The 16,929-nt window shown below is 35.3% G+C and overlaps 1 protein-coding gene across 4 annotated transcripts in view; it reads right to left on the reverse strand.

The window, feature by feature from the left end:
- IPO11 (importin 11) overlaps positions 1-16,929 on the reverse strand; it is a 230,911-nt gene that overhangs the window by 99,196 nt on the left and 114,786 nt on the right. For all 4 annotated transcript variants that reach the window (XM_050793725.1, XM_050793727.1, XM_050793726.1 and 1 more), the window contains 4 exons: positions 14,865-14,980; positions 10,305-10,381; positions 3,600-3,679; positions 3,082-3,162 (listed from right to left, as the gene is read on the reverse strand). In XM_050793725.1, the coding sequence (XP_050649682.1) occupies positions 3,082-3,162; positions 3,600-3,679; positions 10,305-10,381; positions 14,865-14,980 (354 nt within the window). The remainder of the gene's footprint in view (positions 1-3,081; positions 3,163-3,599; positions 3,680-10,304; positions 10,382-14,864; positions 14,981-16,929) is intronic.

The raw sequence follows: 16,929 nt of genomic DNA on the forward strand, positions 1-16,929 counted from the left end.
ATTTAACATGGAAAACTTCAGGTACTGCATACTTACAAAATAAAAATCATTTAGTATCATTCCTCATCTAATAAATGAGGAAAATGAAGGCCAAAGTATACTCAAGAGCCATATAAGTAGCAGGGCAGCATATGCAAATCAAGGCGCTGGTCAAGGAGAGAATTCCAAATGGATCCTCAGTATAGGCAAGATGGCATTTATACTGGATGCACATCTTCAACATAAAAATTATGGATTCCTCGTCTTTCAAGTCACTTACTATATATGTATTCAGAGCAAACAGAGCACACATTTACTGAACTTTGGATAATGGAGAAGCTCAGTATAATAGAGGAGAAAGGTTAAAACAGGCATACATACAGAAAAATATCTGTAAAGATAATATTAAAATGACATGGCAATTTTCACTTGTTTTAATCACTCACACACCACCAATCACTCTTTCCTCAAATAGTAAGTCCAACGTGTTAATTCCTTATTTCCTCTTACCTCCAGAGAAGAATTTATCGCCAAAGCAAAAGCTAAAGCTGAGATTGTGTAAGACTGAGTTCCTTAATCTATTGCCACTCTGTCAGTTTAGTAAAGGCATAAATGCAATAAAAATTCACAAAAGCATTTTAGTAAGCAACATGTTTGATGTTACTTGTAAGCTCTGGAGCTAGGAGAATACTTTGAAATTAATAATAAATGTGGATTAATAGACTAGTGCAATAAACCAGGCCTCAAGTATCCACAGTCTCAACAAGCCACATGCAGATTACTGTTATTACAAATCCTTTAGCGCCCACATGATTCTTGGTAACAGTGGTTTATATTCTCACCCTTTAGTAAACCCCTGGCTCTAAAAAAGAAACTAATAAACTACAAAATTAAAGTCAAAGAGTTTTGCCATATTCCAGATGTAATCAAGGTAAGATGAAGATATTAGGGAATGCCCTTAATCAATTATGACTTTTGTCCCTGCAACAACAAAAACAAAAGAGACGTAGACAGATACCAGGAGAACATCATGTGACAGCGGAAGCACAGATGGCTGGATTACATATTCACAAACTAAGGAATGCAAAAGACTGACTGCAATCACCAGAAGGTAAGAGAAAGGCTTGGAACAGATTCTCCCCCTGGACCCTTCAGAAAGAGCATGGCCCCACAAACACTGATTTTTTAATTATATAATTAATATAAATATCATAAAGAAACTCTTGTTTTAAGCCACCAAGGTTGTGGTATTTTGTTACAGCATCCCTAGGAAACTAATACAGTCCTTACTAACCTCCTTAAGCACCTTCTTTTTCTCATCAATCTATAATTTAATACTTCAGTAATCTGGCAGATGACCCTTCCAATTTACAGACGCAAAAATACGTTTATAAATTTTGGTTTTAAAATGTAAACCCCATGCTCAATATACAATCCTAATGGCATCTTCTTTCTCTTTATTCTTGTTCACTTCTCTGCAGTACTTAACACTATATTAGCCTGATTCATGCTAGCAGAGTTGTGACAGTGAATAAAAACACAGTCATGCGCCACTTATCAACAGGGATATGTTCTGAGAAATGTGTCATCAGGCGATTTCACTGTTGTGCAAACGTCATAGACTGTGCTTATGCAAATCTAGATGGTATCTTACTGGTTAATGTATGAGTCAATTTTCATACTGCTATAAAGAACTGCCTGAGACTGGGTAATTTATAAAGGAAAAAGGTTTAATTGAGTCACAGTTCAGCATAGCTGGGGAGGCCTCAGGAAACTTACAATCAAGGCAGAAGGTGAAAGGGAAGCGAGGCAGCTTCTTCAGGGGATGGCAGGAAGAAGTGCTGAGCGAAGCGGGAGGAGGAGGCCCTTATAAAACAATCAGATCTCGTGAGGACTCGCTATCATGAGAACAGCATGGGGGAAACCATCCCCAGGATTCCCTTGACTTGGGAGACCAGGTAGAGATAACTAATCAGGGGGTGGTAATGCCTACAATCCCCTTGATCATAGGGTGATTTGGGTGTGGACACAAAGCCTAACCATATCAGTTATTATGAAGTAAGACTTCATTATCTGCGCAAACTTTTACCCAATTAGATCCTAAAGTACACTTTGGATCCTTGCTTACAGTTATTGTGATTACTTAAGTGTACTTTTTACAGCAAACCTCTTTGGATAACCTCTTTCATTTCACTGGGAGGAAGTGAAATCATTTTTAGGCTCTAATGCAATGCCACGATTTTCACACCATAATGCTACTTTGTTGTGATATAAATTCAGTTCTCATATCTTAGAACATAGCTGAGAAACTCAACACTAAAAATAGGGGTACTTTTCTTTTTATTTTGAATCAATTTTATATTTATTTATTTATTTCATTATAGTTTAGGTTCTAGGATACATGTGTATAACGTGCAGGTTTGACATGTATGTATACATACATGTACCCAAATAGGGGTACTTTTAACAGCTATACCTTCTCTCAAAGTCCATACATAAAGATATTTTAATATATTTCTACATACATTTGTTTATATGTAAATACATACATTGAATACTATTTATATCTTTAAGACAGGTATAATATATAAAGATAATATATAACTTAGAGACTGTTGGTTCATAGTTACACAATCTCAACAAACATGGTACTCTAATTTTGATTGCTAACTTAAATTAAAGCCAACAAATTATAAAGTGAAAACTTTGTCCCAACAGCAGACTAACAAAATGAAAGAATGAGAAGTATCAGATATTACATCACTGCATAATTTGCAAGAGTTTTTAAATCCTTACTACCCAAAGTGAGGTCTCAAGATAGGCAACATCCCGATCAGTTCAGACCTTGTTAGAAATCCAGAATTGAATTTTCGTAAGATGTCCAGTTGATCTGTTGCCTGTTGAAAGTGTATGAACCTTCAGATTTGAGACCTCTGGTCCACAGGTATTAAACCAACTGAAAACTGCTAAAATAGCCTGTCTAGAACTATATCAACTCTTGTCCTTCTTGTGAACCATCCACACCCAAATGGAAGTCCACACCCAATCATAAAATATAAATGAAAAATTCACAAATATATTCATTTAAAATGATTACAATACCTTGAGCACCTGAACTTGACCTTCTGTAGTAATTTCCTTTAAAAGTTCACAAAACGACTGGCATAGACCTACTGCATATGTCTGAAATTCAATTAAAAGTCAATATATGTAAGAACATATCTGTAATATCAAAAAGGCATAAAATTTCATTTGGGATTCATTATAATGCACTTCAGAATTATACACTAATAATGGTCTAAGCATATCAAATTTCAATTGGAACTCCTAGGAAAAGTTAAAGAAAAAAGACTATGCCAAATAAAAAATATAGATTATCGAAACATTGATTTTTATAGGAATATAAAAATTTGTTAACATAGCACATTTTCTGCATTAAATAAGAAAGGAATTACATGCAGCACATCTGCCCTGCAATGGGAAATGCTCACAGTCAATGTTTCTCTGCCTTAAAATAAGACCAATCTTAAAAGTTTGAAAAGGCACCCCCGATTTCAAATAAGAAATAATCAAAATAATAATTATATAATTTCATATAATGCAAAACTACTCCAACATACCTGTAAAAATTCCGTTGATGATAAAAAGATATAACCATTGATGATCTTAAAACAAGTTCTAAGATTTTCTGAACTTAGTTCTGCCAAAACAATAAATGTCAAACAAACAAAAAACAAATTAATTCACTGCTCAAAATTAGTTTAAATGAAGTGATTCATGGTTATTTAAAACTAATTCGCATATTCTAGAAACCTCTTCTGAGCACTATTCAGACTACTAGTATCTATAGATATCTAAAAACTGATATCACTAGGACTTAAAGGGTACAGTTAGCAATGATCATGTCACTGAACTCTAGGGTGGGCAAAAGGGTGAGACCCTGTCTCAATGAATGAATGAATGAATGAATGAATGAATGAATGAATGAATGAATACTGGTATCAACGCAAAGCTTAATGCTATCTTATTTGCTTTTCACTAGGTGAAACATTCATAAAAAAGCCAAGCTCCCCATGTTTTTTTCTTTGAGAAAAAAACTACCTAACCATTTGACCCAACCTTTCATTTCAAAATAAATTTTTACTGCTAGCATGGCAAACTACATGAAACTGAATCATTTTACCATCATATTTTGACATCTGCTTAAATGGGTTCACTCAGTGAACATTTACTGAGTGTTACTGCACTTGCACTAAATATGCGATATGACTTCTCAACAGAGTCCTGATCACCCTCCAAAAAAATAATATTAAGTTTAGATATTTTCAATCTTTCAGCTTTTATCAGAAAAGGATACTCTTTTTAGCTATTCCTTTGCAAGTGCAGAGTAGAAACTATTTGCTAAAACTGAATATGATCAAAGGTTGACACTGTGCTATTTTACGTTTCACTACTTAATAATATAAAAGAGAATATAGGCTGTATGTGTAAAATTATACAGATTAAAATATGACCCCAAAATACCATCGATGCCTAAAACCTGCCATTCTTTGCTGCAAGTATTTTAGAAATTATATTCACTCACAATAAGAAATTGTTTTTTCTCCATTTCTGGCAAAAGATAAGCCCCTGTGTTCTTATCTATCATATCCTAATGAAAGAAGACATTCTATTCAGATGTGAATTTTCCATTTATTTTCACAAAACAATGACAATCCTACCCTGTCTCAAAATGTCTTTGAAGGCATTAGTTCCTAAACTTTAGGATTTGACAGTTTTAAAAAATGAGGATAAGAAGGGGACAGGAAATGATAAACTTATTACTAGTTACTAATCTAAAAGACATAAAAAAAACAAAAGCTGTCATCTAAGTATCTTTTTACAACAGAAGATAAAAATCTCAGGATAAAGGGGTCCTTTATATTAGATAAAGCTATCATTATGAAAAATTCACATTATCCTTTTCTCCTCAAGGAGAGAAAGCCTGCAATTGTGCATACTTGTTTTGTAGACCAACAATGAATAGCAGACTGTCTGGCCATTGCCATGAAAAGTAGGGCCAAGGGTCTATATTTAAGAGAGAACTGAGAATGGCTTCATTCCAGGCATATCAGGGAATATAATTTTGAAATCATTGCCAAGTATAATTTTATCAAAATCAATGTTTAAAAAACCCCAACATTTTAGAAGACTTGATATAAAAAGAAAAGAGCCCATCTCTTCCTACAGATAATTAAAAACTATTGCTGGACCATTCTATACAAATTAGGTCACTTCACACCGCCTTCCATGCCTCTGCCATGCCCAGGATGGCACTGACAAACTTTTCTTGGACATGTTATCATCATCAAATAAATAAATACTGATATTACAGATAGCTCTAAAATTAACAAATTTATCTGTTTTAAGGTACTGGACACTGTTCATTACATCCACAAGTCCCTAGTGAGACTCTGAAGAAAAGTTGTCTAGTCCTAATACCAAGAAGTTATACTTCAATCATGCAATAGATATATATTTACTTCCAGATACTGAGTAATTTATGTCTATGGTTCGCAGCCAGGGGCCATTTTGTCCCCTACAGGACATTTGGTAATGTCTAGAAACATTTTTGTCATCGCTATCATCAAGCAGGTAGAAGCTGAGGACACTATTAAGCATCCTTCAATACACAGGAAAGTTCCCCACAACAAAGAAATTACCTGACCCAAATGTCAACAGAGCCAAGACTGAAAATCCCTGATTTAAGTGACTAGTTTTTCTTTTCACAGACCGCTACAGAGCTCTAAGGTAAACCTGTATATAACCTATCTAAGTATTTAGTTATGCACTGGGCATATATGATTCATATCGTTAGTGTGATTTTATTTTATAATCTACTCCTATTTGCTTTTATTTATAATTCTGCTCCTATACCTAATTTTTATTTTATATTTTATATATTCCTTTAAATTTCTGTAAGGAGGACAGGGAGTGAATTATTAAATTATGTCATACAGAATCTAGAGAAATCTACTTCATCCTTTCCAAATTTGACAGAAAGTTACCAGCTGAAAAAGTTTACACTTAAAGGAACATCAGTGTTGCATTCATAATAACTAGGACAAGAGCCAGTCACATGCTGATCTTTTAAGTAATGAGAATACTAAGTGAATTAACACCATAACATAGATTTAAAGAAAAAAAGCCATTAGAACTAAATTAATAGAATTACTTCTAGTTACAGCCTCTGGTTCTGCTTAAAATTTACCAGATTCTATTTACATGTAGGAAAAAGGACGTAAAATGAATCTTAGCCTTGAATATATTCATACTTAACACATCCTAAAAAAATCATTAACTTAAACATCTTAAAGTGTTCTATAATGTTGGCTTTATATGTTTTAAAGTAGGAAACTTTCTGCCAGTGCCTTTCTTTCTTTCTTTTTTTAAGAGAAAGTGTCTTGCTCTGTTGCCCAAGCTGGAATCCAAGAGCAGAATAACGGCTCATTGCAGCCACTGCAGCCTTGATCCTCTCGCTTCAGCCTCCTGAGCAGCTAGAACCACAAGCATGGGCCACCAAGGCCGTCTAACTTTTATTTCCTGTAGACATGAGGTCTTGCTATGTCACCCAGACTGGTCTCAAACTCCTGCCCTCAAGCAAACTACCTGATTACAGGCATGAGCCACTGCAACTAGCCCAGTGGCTTAATTTCTGCTTAGAAAAATATAATACCTAGCATACTCATTAAATAGATAGTTTAAAAGCATTGTTCTGATAAGAGAATTTAACTGATACAAAAACAGTATTCACTTTGGTTTATACTCTTAAAAGATTAAATATTCTGGTTGTATTTAAAAATAAATGTTTAAACTTATATGAAAGAATGTACGGCTGGGCACACTGGCTCATGCCTGTAATCCCAGTACTTTGGGAGGCCGAGGCGGGTGGATCACCTGAGGTCGGGAGTTCAAGACCAGCCTGACCAACATGGAGAAACCCCACCTCTAGTAAAAACACAAAAAATTAGCCAGGGTGGTGGCACATGCCTGTAATCCCAGCTACTAGGAAGGCTGAGGCAGGAGAATCTCTTGAACCCAGGAGACAGATCACACGATCGCACTCCAGCCTGGGCAACATGAGTGAAACGAAAGAAAGGAAAGGAAAAAGGAAAGGAAAAAGGAAAGGAAAAAGGAAAGGAAAAAGGAAAGGAAAAAGGAAAGGAAAAAGGAAAGGAAAGGAAAGGAAAGGAACGGGGAAAGGAAAGGAAAGGGGAAAAGGGAAAGGAAAGGAAAGGAAAGGAAAGGAAAGGAAAGGAAAGGAAAGGAACGGGGAAAGGAAAGGAAAGGGGAAAGGGGAAAGGAAAGGAAAGGAAAGGAAAGGAAAGGAAAGGAAAGGAAAGGAAAGGAAAGGAAAGGAAAGGGGAAAGGAAAGGAAAGGGGAAAGGAAAGGAAAGGAAAGGGGAAAGGGGAAAGGAAAGAAAAGGAAAGGGGAAAAAGGAAAGGAAAGGAAAGGAAAGGAAAGGAAGAAAGGAAAGGAAAGGAAAGGGGGAAAGGGGAAAGGAAAGGAAAGGAAAGGGGAAAGGAAAGGAAAGGAAAGGGGAAAGGAAAGGAAAGGAAAGGAAAGGAAAGGAAAGGAAAGGAAAGGAAAGGAAAGGAAAGGAAAGGAAAGGAAAGGAAAGGAAAGGAAAGGAAAGGAAAGGAAAGGGGAAAGGGGAAAGGAAAGGAAAGGAAAGGGGAAAGGGGAAAGGAAAGGAAAGGGGAAAGGAAAGGAAAGGAAAGGAAAGGAAAGGAAAGGAAAGGAAAGGAAAGGAAAGGAAAGGAAAGGAAAGGAAAGGAAAGGAAAGGAAAGGAAAGGAAAGGAAAGGAAAGGAAAGGAAAGGAAAGGAAAAGAAAAGAAGGAAGGAAGGGGCAAAAAGCTGTATGTCAAACTCAAACAAAAATAAAAGCAATACTGAGGTCAAGATGTACTAATAAACATCAACAAATGTAAACAGAATTTATTCACTATTGATGTAAATACACATACCAGTTTGAACAATAAAAGTAGAAAACAATTCAATAGCATCCACATCACCTATATTTATCGAAACTTTATAAAATAGAACTTTTTAAATCTTTAAAAATTAAAAAAGTTTAAATTGAATATCCGTTATCAAAAGGTTGAAATTTCATTAGTTCTTGATTCAGTAAAGTAACAAATCCTGAAGAGCCAGTCAATGGTAGGATAATTTTAAAATAGGAGTAATATTAATAGTGATAGTAATAGTACTAAACATACTAGCAAAACATTTAGATAATGCTTACTCTGTGCCAGGTATTATTCCAAACACATAAAACTCCTTACTGATTTGGTAAGAAACATGCATCAACTACAAAGATTTCTATCGTTAAAACTACACTAGAGGTGGCTCAAGCCTGTAATCCCAGCACACTGGGATGCCGAGGCAGGCGGATCACATTAGGCCAGGGGTTTGAGAGCAGCCTGGGCAACATGGTAAAACCCTTTCACTACTAAAAATACAAAAATTAGCTGGGCATGGTGGCGCATGCCTGTAGTCCCAGCAACTCAGGAAGGCTGAGGCAGGAGAACTGCTTGAACTTGGGAGGCGGAGGTTGCACTGAGCTGAGATTGAGCCACTGCACTCCAGCCTGGGTGACAGAGCAAGCCTCTGTCTCAAAAACAAAAAAAACACACACACACAAAGCAAACAAACCAAAAACAAACAAACAAACAAAAAAAACCCCACCACTACCACCACCACCACCACCAACAACAACAAAAAACCACTACACTAGAGCACTTAACTAAAGCTACACTAAAAATAGTGTCATACAGTAATAGTAAAGTAAGTCATATGCTTTCTATTTAAATCTCTTATTCTTGATTACCAATGCCTCTCCCACCACTCTTAGGGAACTGAGCATTGTGGAGACTAAGCATGCTAAATTTGAAGTGGAAAACAGTGAAAAGATACCAGTGTGTGAAATCACACATATGTGGAAGCAGCTGAATGCTGTTCATGACAAAGCTGGTAAAAGGTCTGGCTGAGGTGTCTAATCCTAGGTCAAATATAAAGAAGCCTGTGGATTGCCTAAAGCAGGATGGTATGTAGTCTCAAAGTTAGGTAGAACAGAATTAAAAAGGCCTTCACCAAAGAACCCTATTCTCTTTCTCTACGATGACTGAAAGAAAAAATTTTTCCTAGTAGATCAACACCTATTGCCACTGACTTCATCTTTGGTAAGTTTTTCCTTTTATGGGGACTCTAGATAACAAACAGCAAATGGCTCTTTATTGGAAAATAAATGGTTACCTTGATTGTTATTTGAAAAGAGTAACAAAAAATTTAGGAGAAAATGTGAAGAACTAATCACATTATCTAACCACCATGTTCATGCAACAAATAAGGCAAGAAAATGATTTTTTAATCAGTTATAATTGTTTTTAGTCCACATTTGCTGGTATTTTCAAAGAGTGAGTCTATTTTTCCAGTGTGTCATTCATTATACCTCAGGGACATTTTTTGCCTCTGACAATCCCAGCACTTTGGGAGGCCAAGGCAGGCAGATCACCAGGTCACGAGTTCAAGGCCAGCCTGGCCAACATGGTGAAACCCCGTCTCTACTAAAATACAAAAATTAGCTGTGTGTGGTGATGTATGCCTGTAATCACAGCTACTCAGGAGGCTGAGGCAGGAGAATAGTTTGAACCCGGGAGGTGGAGGCTGCCATGAGGCGAGATCACGCCATTACACTCCAGCCAGCGCAACAAGAGCAAAACTCCATCTCCAAAAAAAATAGCCAGATGTGGTGGTGTGTGCCTGTAGCTCTAGCTACTCAGGAAGCTACAGGAGTTGCTTCAGTCCAGGAGTTTGAAGCTGCAGTAGATGCCATGCCACTGCACTACAGCCTGGGCAACAGAGCAAGACCTTGTCTCAAAACAAAACAAACACCACCAATTGACTTATTTGTCAATATCAGGGATTAAATAAAAATGGAAAGTATGTATATTCTCATTTATAAATGGAAGCTAAACACTGAGTACTCATGGACATGATCATGGCAAAAATAGATACTGTGAACTACTAGAAGGCAGAGGGAGGAACTCAAAGGTTGAAAAACTATTAGGTACTATGTTCACTAACTGGATGACAGAATCAACTGGACCCCAAACCCCAACATCATGCAATATATCCATGTAACAAACCTGTACATATATCCCCTGAATCTAAACTAAAAGTTGAACTTATATATATATATATATTAAAAAAAAAATTTGTTTCAATGCCTTCAAATTATGGTTGCATTAAAAAACATTAGTAAGTTTATGCTTTAACACATACCAAGAAGTGGTGACATATTCTGAAATATACGCAGCAACTCTGGTGTGATACATGGGCTGTTTTCCAAAGTTACTAACCTAGAAAGGAAAAGCAGATGATTAACACTTTCTACGCCCATTAACGCCATTAACATATGACTTAAATATTTTAAAACGTCTCATTTCAATGAAGAAAGGTAAGTGTATAATCAGTAAGTTATAAAAATTATCTTTCTAAGAAAGAATTAACCAAATGTCTCAAAATAAAAACCTGTCTACAAATTATGTAGTATTTCTACATACACAGCAAAAGTAGTAAGGAAAATAACTACAGTTGACCCTTGCACAACACAGCTTTACACTGAGTGGGTCCACTTATATCTAGACTTTTTCGACCAAATGCAAGGTTAAAAATACAGTATTCACAGGATGAAAAACCAAAGTACATGGAGGGCTGACTTTTCACATACACATATACACAGGTTCCGCAGGGCTGACTGCGGGACTGGAGTATGCATGATTTTTTGTATATGTGGTAGTCCTGGAACCAATCTCCTGTTGATAGAAAGACACAACTGTATATACTAAAGTATCCATAATAATGAAATTATAACAATAAACCAAAAGCATAACTATTACAAATTGGTCAAACAAGTAAAAAAGTTAATTTGTTGTTCTGATTTTCTTGATATGTCCCTCTGCCACATGTAATTAATGTGTTCTTCGATGGGAAACTAGGCTAATAAATTAGTAAAACTTATGCTAAATGCTTAACAAATATGAACTTAGTACAATAAAGGCAATTACAAGCCAATCTGACCGCATTAGCAGTTATGAAACAATCCGTAATATAATACGTATACACGGAAGGTTTAGTGTAACAAAGGCCAATTACAAACTAATCTGATCAGAATCCATGACATAATATATATCCATGATGGGTTATCCCAGAAGTGTGTGGTTGGTCCATCTGTTCACATCCCCCAACCCTCAAAATAAGGATTGTTTTGATTGTCAAAACAGCAGCGACGAAAGGAGGGGAAAGCCTATTCAAAATCTAATATTGGCTATAAAAACTAAAAACTAAGGAATAACCTGATGATGCTATCATAACTATAAAGAACCCGTGGCCCCCAACATTGGTCTATTTCCAGTTCCTTTTATTAATTAATTGCTCAAATGTATAAAGAATAGATTGGTACATATCACAAAAATCATTCCAGTGCAATGAAAACCATTTTTAAATTGTTAAACATAGCACTGATATAAAATCAAGAAGAATCACAAAATGTAGATCACAGATCCAGCTCATTAATAGAGGAAAAAATAAAATTAGATAAAGTATTAGAAAAATGTTTATAATATGCATTAATAGCAGAATTCCCCACCAGGTCAACTTTATCCTAGGAAGTCAAAGTTCTTTTAAAAGAAAGGCTTTTTTCTTAAGAGAAAGATATGATCTTTTGAGTAAATGACAAAAAGCAATCAAATTTGTTTCGTTTTTAAAAATGATCATATTACATTTAACAAGATATAGCTGATACTGCTGACTGCTTACCAGTATTCATTACTACCTCATCCAATTATCTTAAAAAAAAAAAAAATTTCAAGGTCTTTTGTTCAAATTCTGTATAAAAATAATTTATTGTATTAAATGTTTATATTATGATAGAAGAAAGGCTAAGAGTTGATAAGCTGATTTTCTTAGAAAGGAGATCAGATGACAACAAGCCCATAAACCTAAAGCAAGCAGAATAAGATAATAAACATAAGAACAGATATTAATAAATAGGAAACAGATATACAACAAAGAGAACCAAGGCCAAAGGTTGTTTTTGAAAAGACTAGTAACTGACAAATCTCTAGTGAGATGGAGCAAGAGGAAAATAAAAAGCCATAGTGGGAGATAAATCACATAATCAGTCTGAGAGTTTCACTTTATATTCGTGACCCCAAACATCGAGTGGTACTGGTTTCATCCCTAATAAATTCAAATTCCCATTCTCTAAGATAACTACTTCATACTTTCTCTCACCTATAGACCTCTCATATCTTGTACAAACTCCTAATTCAGCCCATTACTCCCCACTAATGACAATGCTTCATATTTTGTCGAGAAAATAGAAGCTATTGGATGGAACACCTTCCTATCTCATTACACTACAAAATTTGGAAAACCACCTTCTGCCTCCAGTTAAAATGGATGAAGTATCCCAGCTGCTACTAAAATTCAACCCCTGCACTTGAGCTCTGAATCCCACCACTTTTTGCTTCCTTTACTTATCCCACTCTCCAGCCTCACCCATTCCTCTAGATCTTAACATTTCCCACACTACCCAGCTGTTGCCCCATTTCTATGCTCCTCTTAATAGTAAAAGCTCTCAAACAAGTTATCAGTGTGTATAGTCTGTACGGACTTACCTTCAATTCATTCTTCAGTCTATTCCAATTCTAATTTATGTTCTTACCACTCCGGTGAAAACCCTCCTAACATCTTCATGTGGCCAAATACACATCTCTATACCAATCTTACTAGGAAAATCAGCAACATTTGACAAAGTTGACCACTCTCCCCTCTTCTAGGAAATGTTATCCTCTCTTGGCTTGGTTTTCCTACTATATAAGTACATAGCTCTTCTCTGTCTTTGTAGATGGCTCCTCGTGTCCTCAAAATGTTACAAGTTCATTAGAATTCTGCCCTGGGCAGAATGTTCTCTATCTGTCCTTTGCTTCCTAGGCAATCTTGAATTATTTTCAAGCATCGAATGCCATATCCAAAGTGCCAACCACTTCAGCAAACATTATCTGATATTCACGACAATCATGTAAGGGTAGGAATTACTCTTCATTTTACAGACAAGGAAACTGTGGTTCACCAATGATGATTAACTTATTCAAATTACATATAAAATGCAGTAATATCACTGGGAATGGTGCCTATGTTTGCCTGATTTCAAATATAAACTCTAACCCATCAAGAAAAATTCATGAAGAAGGAGTTTCTTCATGAATTTTTTCTCTTTAAAGAAACTCAACTATTAACAAATTAGGTAATTAAAAATTTTTTCTCCTAATATTTTATTTTCATTAGCAAGTAACTAAAGGCTAGGAAAAAACATTTCCATTAACAAAGCAGTGCATTTTTACTACTACTTTTTAATGTAATCCCTTGAAAATATCTATACCTTTAATAAACACATTGATATATTGTCAGCAATACTGATAACTCTGAGTCTAATCTCTTTAATATTGGATTTTTTTCTAACATTCAATATCATATAGTATCTACATGTTTACAAAAATTATTTATCTGCCAGGAATTAATATTTTATCTTACAATCTAGGGCAGAGGTTGGCAAACTACAGTTCATGGGCTAAATCCACCCACGTACTTATTTCTATAAATGATGTTTAACTGGTGCACAGCCATACCTACTTGTTTATGTATTGTCTATGACGGTTTTGACACTGACAGTAGAGTCGAATAGTTGCAACAAAGACTGTGTCACTTAGAAAGCCTAAAATATTTAATATCTGGTCCTGTCCAGTACAAGTTTGCCAACCTCTGATCTAAAGTAATCCATCCTTATACAAAATGTTTGACTATAAAATATTTCAACAACAGGCTAATTTACAACCAAACCATATAGATGCCATTTCAGTTTGAACAATACCTTTCTGAGGAACGCAAACCACAAATTAATAAGTATCTACTCAGTAAAGTTTTAAAGTCATTCATCTCATATCCTGATATAGATCATTATTTATAATTTGCATCAAAGGTAATTTCTAAGAACCAAAACTGTTAAATTCTAGACATCTAAGAAAAACAATAGAAGGAAGGAAGCAAGTTCCAAAGGGAGGGAGGCAGGGATGAAGAGAAACAAATGTTCATTTCTTTTATGGTTGATCTCTACGATTTGCTTTCTTTAACTGCACTATCAATTTACATAACGGGATTTTGAAACTTTTCATGTATTACTGAAAGATTGTCTCTGGAAAAAACTGTTGCCAACAGTACAGTGAGCTTAATAAAGCAAAAGGATTTTCTAGCACAGCTGCTTACACACCATGGGCAGTCAATAAACCTCTGCAGCACTGAGCTGCCACAGAAGCAGGTCATTTTTTTTAACCTCTTAATAATGCATACTACTAATTTACTCAGTAAAACAATAAGTTAAGACTGTAAGTAGCATTAGCATTTGGAGCTGAGGTATAATATCTCAATGCTTGGTTAAGTAGTAAGAGGACCTTAATATCCCCCAAACATCTCATTTAACAGACTGGAAATTATAAGTCAATAACTTTTTGGAAAAGTTACCATGACCCCATTTTACATGACAAATTCCAAAAGATGAAATGCAGTTGAGTTCCTACTGAAATGTCCACCTTTAACTTTGTCTACTGTAATCCTACACTGAGTGACAGCTGTCAAAAAAAAGGAGATATATGGCCCAGTTTGAAGAAAGAGTTTACACTTTTTGTTTTCAAAGCCCTATTACATGACCTTAACTTCATTGGCATGAGAGTAGGAAAGGTCACGAATAAAATAAGATCCATGGTATTAAGTTTTTCCTCTTACCATAATTCTAAACCATCTTCCAGAAGATAAACATGTGGAGGCTGGGAAACATCTGTACTCAGTTGAATAACTGGGAGCAGGAAAGGGTACAGGTTCTTGCTGTCTGCTCCTAATCCCTATGGGAAGTATAAATAAAACTTACAATAAGACACTCTAATGTCCCATCCCCCACCAAAAAATTACCTATCATATAAAAAGCCCTAAAACCAATTAAAAAATATGAATCATATTTTTAGGAAGGTCAAGCAATAGTAAAACAAAGTTAGTTCTGTTTATAATTGGAAAGGAAAAATTAAAAAATACTATTCAATTGCCTATTGGCAGTTAAAAAAATGTATATGCCAAGGCTACATACATCTGTTAATTTTAAGAGATTGCACATATAAGAAATATCTATTTTCCTCTCCCTGTCACTACAGATGACATATTAACCTTGGAATTTTAAATTCTATAGATGCTTTCACCTAAATAATCTAAAACAAACCTACCCTAAATGTTCGTCGGTAAAGTAATTAAATTATGGAACTTCAGATTCAAGAATATTGAAAAGCCATTAAAAAAGATTTTAGGGGCTGAACGCCATGGCTCACACCTGTCATCCCAACTCACTGGGAGGCCAAGGCGGGAGGACTGCTTGAGGCCAGGAGTTGGAGACCAGCCTGGGCAACATGGCAAGACTCTGTTCTTGAAAAATATTTAAAAGTTAGCCAAGCATGGTGTTGCCTGCTTGTAGTCCCAGCTACTCAGGAGACTGAGGCAGGAGGATCGCTTGAGCCCTAGAGTTCAAGGCTGCAGTCAGTGAGCTATGATCCCATCACTGCACTCCAAACTACACGACAGAGCGAGAATCTGTCCATCCCCTCACCTCTCTCACACACACACACACACACACACACACACACACACACACACACACAAAAAGGATGGGAGGATTTGACACAGAATTTTAAATTTTCAAACAAATTTAAAAGGTGCAGAAGTGTGTATAACAATTCCACGTGTCAAAGAATTTTTTAAAATATCTAGGTATCTGTATATGGTATACACAAAAATGTTTCTGGACGCAAACAGAAAAAAACTTACTGCTTCTTAGATACAGGAAAGGAAAAAGGATGATGTTGGGATGACAGCAAAGGAGTTTTCTGTTATCTTTTCAACGTATTAAAGAATTTTTGATAATATTTTTAATGAATCAAGAACACAAAGATGGAAGAAGAAGGTAAGTTTTGATATAAAATTCTAGTTTGCTGAATTACTGTCTTAGGGAGGTTGATTCAATGTATTACACAGTAAGTATTTTGGAAGAAAACAAAGGGGTAAAACGTCAATCTGTAAAACATAATATCTATAATTTGATGAACACAAACAGGAAACCAAATAAATTACCAAATACCTCCTCACCTAAGAAGTAATTCAAATGTCAATATAATTCAAAGCAAATTATAAGGCCACATAGCATACATGTATGCCCCTTTTGATGACATATACTACTAAGTTCAATTGTTGGGATTTTACCTGCAAATCTCCAGTGTACAATACATTATTTTTTAACTATAGTCACTGCACTGTATATTAAATCTCCAGAACTTATGTTAAATACAATTTTGGCCCTTTTTATCATGAAAAACCACTTGGAAGACTATTAAAGAGTTTTCCAAAGGAAGAGAATTATGAAAATACCATTATTTAACAGAGTAGTACACAGTGGGCCTTAAAACTCACTTCAATGTCACTCTACATAGCTCAATCTTTCATGAAACAAAAAAGAAAGAATATTAAGAAAAAAAAAAAGTCAAGTTCATTTTGATTATAAAGTTGACTTAAAATTTCCTTGGAAAATTTATCTACTTACTTAAGTCTGTATTCCAATATTCAAAATATGCTATCATTAGCAAAACTAAAGTAAGCAACTGCTAAACACACACACTGTCTTAATCAACACCTGAAGAGATTCAGTACCTTATAATTCTAGTGGCTAAAGAATGTGTCCAATCTCTGATATGCAGCTTTAAGTAAATGTAAGCACCCTTTGGGTCCACAGTAACTACAAGACATTGCCTACAAT

This window comes from Macaca thibetana, chromosome 6 (genome assembly GCF_024542745.1).
Source record: "Macaca thibetana thibetana isolate TM-01 chromosome 6, ASM2454274v1, whole genome shotgun sequence".
NCBI lineage: Eukaryota > Metazoa > Chordata > Mammalia > Primates > Cercopithecidae > Macaca > Macaca thibetana.